The sequence below is a fragment of the Empidonax traillii genome, unplaced genomic scaffold (genome assembly GCF_003031625.1).
Source record: "Empidonax traillii isolate 1590-97213 ecotype Southwest subspecies unplaced genomic scaffold, ASM303162v1 scaffold1744:size166004, whole genome shotgun sequence".
Lineage (NCBI taxonomy): Eukaryota > Metazoa > Chordata > Aves > Passeriformes > Tyrannidae > Empidonax > Empidonax traillii.
Window position 1 is genome coordinate 116164 of NW_020956937.1, and position 9424 is coordinate 125587.

The 9424-nt window shown below is 37.1% G+C and overlaps 1 protein-coding gene across 1 annotated transcript in view; it reads right to left on the reverse strand.

Annotated features, from left to right (window-relative positions):
- Positions 1-1539: 1539 nt before the first annotated feature.
- LOC114070919 (catenin alpha-2-like) overlaps positions 1540-9424 on the reverse strand; it is a 37493-nt gene continuing 29608 nt past the window's right edge. The window contains exon 4 of the mRNA XM_027908544.1: positions 1540-1857. Within this exon, the coding sequence (XP_027764345.1) occupies positions 1540-1857 (318 nt within the window). The remainder of the gene's footprint in view (positions 1858-9424) is intronic.

Sequence of the window (9424 nt, forward strand, 5' to 3'; positions counted from 1 at the left end):
TAGGTCATTTCTCAGTTGCGCTGCTTACCATTACTTTCATCAAAAAAAGCATTCTGCCTCCAAAGGAATGCTTGTTGACTACTTACTACACAATAAGGAACTTAATGCCAAACTCATGGGGAGCACGGAGTCCCATCATAGATAAAAAACCATCCCCATGAGTTTCTGCTTGTACCAAACAATTTGCAATATATTAAAAAGCTCAATAATTTAAAAGGCATTATCATTAAAAGGCAAAACATTTCCAAGAGAATTACCACTAAAAATTTAAATAATTAAAATATTAATTGAGATTATTTCTATTTTATATATTTATATATAATACCTTATACAATTATATATAATTATAATTAAATATAATTTTAATTACATTTAATATTATATACATGAGATATTGTATACAGCTCTAATTATAACATAGATATTATATTTAGACTATATAATTCTATTTAAATGTAATATAAATATATATTCTCTACAATTCAACAATAATTATCATTATAAATATTTATGATTTTCATGTAAATTTCTATCATACCTTAACTATAATTAAATATAGTATAAATATATTTTATATAGTATGTATAATTCTGGTTATTTATATAATTATATAGGTATTTTATATTTATAAATATATCGTGTTATATATTTATGCGTTATATAATTTATTGTATATTATATAACATGTAATTCTAGTTACATATAATTCTAGTTATATATATACACCATAAATATGTATTGATTATATATTATAGATCTCAATAATATTTACAATTATAAATATGTACAATTTTCATATAAATTTCTATTATACCTTAATTGTAATTAAATATAGTATAAATATATATTATATAGTATGTATAATTCTGGTTATTTATATAATTATATATGTATTTTATTTTTATAAATATCTCATGTTATATATTTATGTATTTCATTATATATTGTATATTACATAACATATAATTCTAGTTATATATAATTCTAGTTATATATATAACATAAATATATATTAATTATATATTATATTATAAATATCAATACTTACCGTTATAAATATGTACAATTTTCATATAAATTTCTATCATACCTTAACTATAATTAAATACAGTATAAATATATATTACATAGTATGTATAATTCTGGTTATTTATATAATTATATATGTATTTTATATTTATAAATATCTCAGGTCATATATTTATGTATTTTATTATATATTGCATATTACATAACATATAACTCTAGTTATAAATAATTCTAGTTATATATAATTCTAGTTATATATATATATAACATAAATATATATTAGTTATATATTATATTATAAATAACTCAATAATATTTACCTTTAAAAATATGTGTAATTTGCATATAAATTTAAATAGCAATTTAATTGTAATATTTTAGTTTTCTACCATTATAACACAATTATATATTTTATATATATATATATATATATAAAAATCTATAAATAAATCTAATTTTAAAGGTAAAAATAAACCTTAAAAATATACAAGTATCTGTAATTATTATTATTTACAGACGTCCCTTTCCTTGTGCTGTGAAGGCGCACTGGGGCCGTGCTTTGGCCCAGGAGGGCCGGAGGCCGCGGTGCCGCCGCGGTGCCCCCGCGCTGCGAGCGTGACTTACGTTGTTCATGTACTCGCTGAGCAGGTCCTGCAGCGCCTGGCGCACGGCGTTGCACTCGGCCACGATCCGCTCCCTGCGGTCGTCCCGCGTGCACGAGGAGTCGGCCATGAGCGCCGCCCCGCTGATGATGCTCTCCAGCCTCTCCTCCAGGGACGGCCGGAAACGGGCCTCGCTGAAGGTCATCGGGTCCAGAATGATCTTGTTCTAAGGAGCAAAAGGAAATGGGAAATGATGAGCATTTGGGGGCCGTTGGTGTTTTCTAAGTACGTCTTGTTTCACAGAATCACACGGAATGTGCTGAGCTCTGGAAGGGGCTCACAACGATCCTCATGTCCAACCCTTAGCCCTGCACGGGACCATCCCTAAGAATCACACCAGGTGCTTGAGAGGATCATCCAAATGCTTCTTGAACTCTGTCAGCCTTGGCGCTGTGACCCCTTCCCTGGGGAGCCTGTTCAGTGCCCAACCACCCTCTGGGGGAAGAACCTTTTTTTAATATCCAACCCAAACCTCCCCTGACATAACTTCAGGCCATTTCCTCGGGTCCTGCCACTGCTCACTGTCACAGGGAAAAGAGTAGTGCCTGCCCCTCCTCTTGCCCACAGGAGGAAGCTGTAACTGCAGTGAGGTCTGCCCTCAGTGGCCTCCAGGCTGAACAGACCAAGTGCCCTCAGAAACTCCTCCTACGGCTTCCCCTCAAGGCCCTTCACCATCCTCATTGCCCTCCTTTGGACACTTTTTATTTATCGTAGAATATCAAGTTGGAAGGGATCTCAAAGATCACCTGGTTCAACATTTCTTGGCAAAACTATCCACCAAATTTCTGAAAAAAATAAATATTACCTAGTAGCTCTAAATCCAAATGGATACATAAAATTAAAAACTATTATATATATATAAATAATTCACAACCCTGTTGCCCAGAAATGCTGTGGCTGCCCCATCCCTGGGAGTGTTCAAGGCCAGTTTGGACGGGGCTTGGAGCAACCTGGGATAGTGGAAGGTGTCCCTGCCCATGGTAGGGGGTTGGAATGAGATGGTCTTTACAGTCCCTTCCATCTCAAACCATTCCATGATTCTAAGTCAATATTATTCCTCTCTGAACCCTCTGAGAATTTCTTGGCTATTCAGGAACTTCATAGGAAAGGTGTAAGTTATTTATACCTGAAGAGGAAGTGGGATATTCTCTGTTAATTAATTTCTTCATTTTGATTATTTTTATTAGCAGACTACATTGCTGAAGTCCTACTAGATCACCTCAGTGTTATAGACAAAAATATGAAATATCTCTGATTTCCATTCTGTAGAGGATCTTTTAAAAGCCTTTTTTGTTTCTAAATCAGGAAAAAAGTGCTGGTTTAGTCAACTGAAAAGAGAGTGCTACATGAAGACAGTCTAAAAATATCTAATTTGTCCAACAGGCTACTGGTTAGCAAAATATCTTTATTTCACTAGAAAAAGAATCGATTTGCAAAGACTGTTTCCTAATGAAGAAAGTTTAATTCTTAAATTATGATCACGGCTAAGCACTCGTGTACTTTATCTATCAAACTGATTACCAAAATTAAATAGGGCTAAAACACATTGATTCTACTAAAATCTTTAGTGTTACGAGTTTTGAGTCACTGCTGGATTATATTCCGACCTGCTTTTCTCCTTTAGAGTTCCAGGTAAAAAATACAAAAGCAATAATCACCTGCTCCCACTTATAGGCACATTTACAACATAATTCAAAATAACCTTTTGCTGCAATCATGCAAAGAGGTTTCCTAATTGCATATTGACTAAAAATGCTCTGTAAGCAGTGCACTTCTTATTTGAGCTTTAAAAGAAAATAAATCAAGAAACAGGAATTAAAAATATAAAGTCATTCTGATTTCTAATCATCAAACCTATTTCAAAGCACAGAAGATTTGTGTTAATGATCTGTTTTAATCTTCACAGCGTTCTGATAACTTCGTGGTTAGTCTATTTTCCTTAACATCCAAGAACAATCAACAAGTGCAACCCAAATGATACAATAAATTTGAAATAAAAAATGCAACACGGGGTACGAAAATGTAAATCAGGACTTAGGGACACAACATATAACTAACACATGCCTTTAGTGTTGAAAACTGTTACTAATCAGAACGTGTTGAAATGGCTTTATTCTAAGCTAAAAAATTATTCCAAGTGAATGACTTCTTTATTTCAGCAGGGCAAGTCTTTTACAAAAGATCTTATTCCTCCATAAAACTTCCAATTCGCACACAGACCCCATAACTTTTGTCACTTTACAGAGAAAGGATCAAGCCCTGAGAAATCTGTAACTTCATTGAAGGTATAGCAGTTAAATAGTAATAAGCAAAAGGACGTCAGGGAATTTATGGAATTTCATCATTTAACAAAAAGACAAATAGAAGAATTTTAACCAGGTAACATATTGTTCCAGCTCCAGGAACTGCTGACTTAGCAGAAATAAATGCAGCATTACCTGGAACGTGAAATAATGTCTCACATGGATCTTCTGAGGTGTGTTTCTCAGCAATAAGTAGAGCAGTTTTACAAGCATCTAAATTAGAAATGACTTCTCCAAGAGTCAGCCCTATGCATATTTATGTAGTTGGGCTCTTAAGTCAAATGATAATACTTGGGATTTTCAGAAATCAACTACATAAATTCATTTTCACAAAAGTATATTGAATTCAGTAGCAGCAAGACTGCAATTTCGTCAAATGAACTATATATGCAATTTATGCCAATAGCAAAAGAAAAACTGAAAAAATTAGCTGCATGTTTCAGATTCCTAACTAATCCTTTCAGAAATGCCTCCCTTTTCCTCCTCATCCTCACAGCCATAGGTGTAAGGTTCTTTCTCTACACAGATCATTTCAGGCAGCAGATCTTACACCTCTCAGCAAGTCATGAACCACATTTTTCTTCTGACGTGTTTTGGAATACCCTGCAATCAGTCTTCTGTGAGACCCAAGGGCCTACCAAAAATGTATTCCTGAAATATGCAAATATGTACATTTATCTGCCTGTGTATCTGCAAATGCAAATTCCAGGTTGGGTACCTGGGGAAGAATAACCCCAAGCACCACTACAGTTTGGGGGTGACCTGTCGGAAAGCAGGAGAGGGAGGACATGGAGAAGGACCTGGGGGTCCTTGTGGACGACAAGCCATCCCTGTGCCAGTGGTGTGTCCTGGGGGCCAAGAAGGCCAATGATGTCCTTGATGGCATTAGGAGGAGCACTGCCAGCAGGTCAGGGAGGGGACCCTGCTCCTCTGCTCAGCCCTGGCGAGGCACATCTGCAGTGCTGTGTCCACGTCTGGGCTCCTCAGTACCAGAGGGACATGGAGCTCCTGCAGCAGGTCCAGAGGAGGCTCCGAAGATGATGAAGGGACTGGAGCATGTCTTACGAGGAAAGGCTGAGGGAGCTGGGGCTGTTCAGCCTCCAGAGGAGCCACTGAGAGGGGACCTCCTCCATGTCCATCAGTGTCTGCAGGGAGGGGGCAGAGGATGGACCAGGCTCTACTCAACGGGGCCCAGCAATGGGACAAGAAGAACAGGCAGGAACTGATACCAAGGAAGTTCCACCTGAACATGAAGAAGAATTTTCTTACTGGGCATGTGGCTGACCTGCACTGATGGCTCAGGATGAAGTTGCTGTCCAGTAGGAGCATCAAATGCTTTTTTTTTTTGCTTTATTAACCCAAACAGAGAATCACAGAGTGGTTTGGGTAAGAAGAGACTTTCAAGACAATCTTGTTCTGCCCCCCTGCCATGGGCAGGAACACCTTCCTCTGGACCAGGTTGCTCCAAGGCCCATCCAACCCAGCCTTGAACACTTCCAGGGATGGGGCAGCCTGTGCCAGGGCCTCACCACCCACACAGGGAAGAATTTCTCCCCAACATCCCATCTAACCCTGCCCTCTGGCAGTTTGAAGCCATTTCCCCTTGTTCTGTCCCTCCAGGCCCTTGTCCAAAGTCCTTCTCCATCCTTCTTTTATTTCCCTTTTAGGTACAGGAAGGATCCTATAAGGTCTCCTCAAAGCCAGGAGTCATTTTTAGCCCTCTTTTAACTTCCTTTTATAAAACAAGAAACACTTCTGGGAAAGAAGACCCCAAGACATTTTAAGGAAAGAAACAGAACAACTGTGTTCAGCTTAAAATACAATAAAATAACGATGTAGCTACATTCCAATGGGGGCTTATAAATAAATTATATTCTAGATGTTATTTTAAAATTCTTTCTCAAATATCTCACAGGGAAAACAGCTATTTTTTGAGGGGAGAAAAAAGACTGGGAATGAGACCCTGGTATATCACAGCCTTCAACATGCAGTTACCAAAGAGATACCATATTTTGCTTACAAAAGGTGTTACTCCTTTTCAAAAGCTTTGGTATCAAAATCCAACTTCAGACTAAGTTATTGACACCTACACAGGTCTTACATATATATTAACAAGGAAACTACATCTTATTGGAATCAAGAAAAAAAATATAGTTGGCAGGAAATCTGGCTCTATAAATTCCTTCAAAAGTTCCCGTCACTCCTTGATAGCCAGTTAATGAACGATGCCTGTAAATGAACTGGAACATTTTACATTTCTAATTAGTTAACCAACATTAGAGCCATAAATCAAGCACTGACACCATAATTCAGCCCTTTTAATTAAGTGTTTCAAGTGTCTTTACAAATGTAGACAGATTAGTGTAAACATACATCATTTTTGGCTTCAGATGCTGAAACGAAGTCTAAGAAAATTAATTTTAATATAATTGAAAACTTGTTTGGAAACTGTTAAACTGGTGATAAAATCTTCTTTAACTTTGTTGCTGTTAACTATTTTCTTCCCAACTCTTCTTTAAATTATACAAAGTGTGCTTAAAGAGTAGTTGCAATGTTATATAAATAATAAAGATTTTCAGAAAATAGACCTTGTCATACTGATTAGTATTATAAGCCATCTTTCTCTTGTTCCGAAGGGAACAAGCTATCTCAAACAGTAATTAACTATAGGAAAACGCTTCTGAAATTTAAAATATCAGATAAATTATTCATAGTTCAGCTAAAATCACCGAAAATAGTCCCATACCCTACAGAAATGCATTCTATAATCAGAGAACAAATAATAATTGAAACTTTGTGACATTTATCAGCATTACAATCTCATTTTCAACCATATTTTAAAAACTCCGGTGTTTTTATTAGAAATACAAAGCAAAAAGCAAAATATTAAATTAATGCTATAAAACAACTTTATGACTCCAAAAGAACCAGAATTACTCAATCATTGCCTGCATTTTCCAACTGAACTGCTCCATTATTATGTGCACTGCCCTACTGCTCATGAAAACTCTGCTCATCTACAGGTTTCTGTACGTACAAAGTCTTAAGGAAATTTCAGCACCTCCTTCAGAACCTCTGCCTTGTTTACTTGTTAAACACAAAAGCAAATGGCAACAGTTTAGGGGGGCTGGAGAGCCAACATAAAGTAAAATGTGTTCAAATTAATTAATTCCTAAGTCAGTGGATAGACTCATAAACTCTGAAGGTGCTCAGCATTTTGGTAAGCATGAGAAAAAGCACATGGAAAGTTTTTGGTTCTGTTTTTTTTTTTTTTTTTTTTTTCAAAATAGTAAACAGAATTAATGAAAGCACAGCACTTTAGAGCTGGTAACACAGAATTTCTAAAATAAAATCTTGCTCTGCTATCACTCACAGTAAATATTGTGACAAACAGGAGTTTTGGAGGGAAAACAAACAAACAGCAATAAGCTGGTCTGCAGAGTTTCCCTGTTTGGACAGTGAGTGTATGTGTGCAAGGTCAGATTTTTACCTTCATACAGAGTCTTTCTAGAATTCCCCACTCAATTCCCTTCTGTGCAATTCCTGATTGAGAGAACTAGGAATTCAATTTTCCTTGCACTTCCTTCATTTTTCTATCATGTATAAGGCTGATGAAAGTAAAAATGGCCTGTGCTGGGCCCTTTATACAATTCAGTGTCCTCTGTTCTTAAAAACACACAACCCTTGCTCCCAAAACCAGAAGTTATTTCCTCTTGTAATAGAGTCAAAGTGAATTTTCAAAGAAACTACCAAACCATGCAACAGAATTTCAATATCAGCTTGTTGTGTTTCACAGGAAACATCCTTCTTATCTGAGAAAGAAAAAAAAGAAAACCAATGCACACACTTCTGTGTAATTTCTGCATAACATAGTTCTAAAAAAATTATATCTGACACAATCAAATAAACCCAAATGATGCATTGTGTACCATGGTAAGCAGCACAGAACACTACAACAGACACATAATTGGAATTTAGGGCTGTGAGGTTCCTTTATTATTTCTTGTATTGGATCAGAATATCCTTGAGGTCTTTTCAACCTGGTACTTGCTGATTATATGAAGCTGTTTTGTGACTCAGACACATGTTAAATGTTACCTTCTTTCCTCTATTTCTTTTTTTACACTTTTTTAATTCCTACATTTAGAACGTGAAACCTTTAGGGCAGAGACCATCTCCTAACAAGGCTCTTAATGATTTAGAATCATAGACTCATTCAGGTTAGAAAAGATCTCTCAGATCATCAAGTCCAAACATCAAACCCCCAGCACCACCGTGTTCACCACCAAATCATGTCCTCAAGTGTCATATCCGCAGGTTTTTTAACACTTCAGATACAGTGACTACACTACTCCTCTCAGAACAAGATTTTAAGGTAAATGCCATGGAGAAGTGAACAATGTGCCCAAAGAAGGACTCAAAATAGTGGTGACAAATGCCACTGAAAAATCAGATTGATAGATGTTTTAGATAACTAAAGTCACAACCACAAGTATGAAAAACTGCCTTTGCATAAAAAGAAGCACAGCATGCACTGAAGAACCCATTTTTTTGAGTAATTTGGGAAACAAGCATAAATAAGAGTGATGTATTTCTTTGTCATTTATTAAGAAGTGCTGCACTACTGCGAAAACAAATGCATGGGCCCCCAGGTTTGGTTTATATACATTTGTCCGTGTCTCCCACCTTGCTAACAAGGCTGTTTAGCTCCATTTTAGCAATAAATCAGACATTTCTCCCTGTCAGGGCTGCTGTGTTACACAGACACACCATAACGCTGTAACTCAACAACATAAGAAGAGTTTGGCAGTGCAATGACGCACTGCAGCTCCTGATGAGCCACTCTGGGATGTTAAAAGAACAGAGATATAATTCAGACAGGGCTCCAAATGAGCTCAACAGGGTCTGGAATGACAGGACAAAGGGGAATGGCTGCATATGGAAAGAGGGCAGGCTTAGATGGGGTATTAGGAAGAAATTCTTCCCTGTGAGGGGGGGGAGGCCCTGGCACAGGTTGCCCAGAGAAGCTGTGGCTGTCCCATCCCTGGAAATGTCCAAGGCCAGGTTGGATGGGGCTTGAAGCATCCTGGTCCAGTGGAAGGTGGCCCTGCCCATGGCAGAGGGTGGGACTGGATGGTCTTTACATCCCTTCCAACCCAAATCATTCTACGATTCCATGATCTTTTCTACTGGGACAGCAAAATGGTTAAATTCAGAGGAGCTCAACAAGTATCACACACAGGTAGAAGTGCATAAAAAAGAGCAGAAGAAAGCACTCACACCCTGACAGCTCCCTCTTGAAACTGTTCTCCAGACAAAGGGCATTGAGGGGAAGCCATATAAGGAGTCTGAGAACACATGGTCTGTCCAGCATGGACAAGAGGAGACTGAAGGGAGACCGAATTGTCTCAATAAATAACGGTTTCTTAA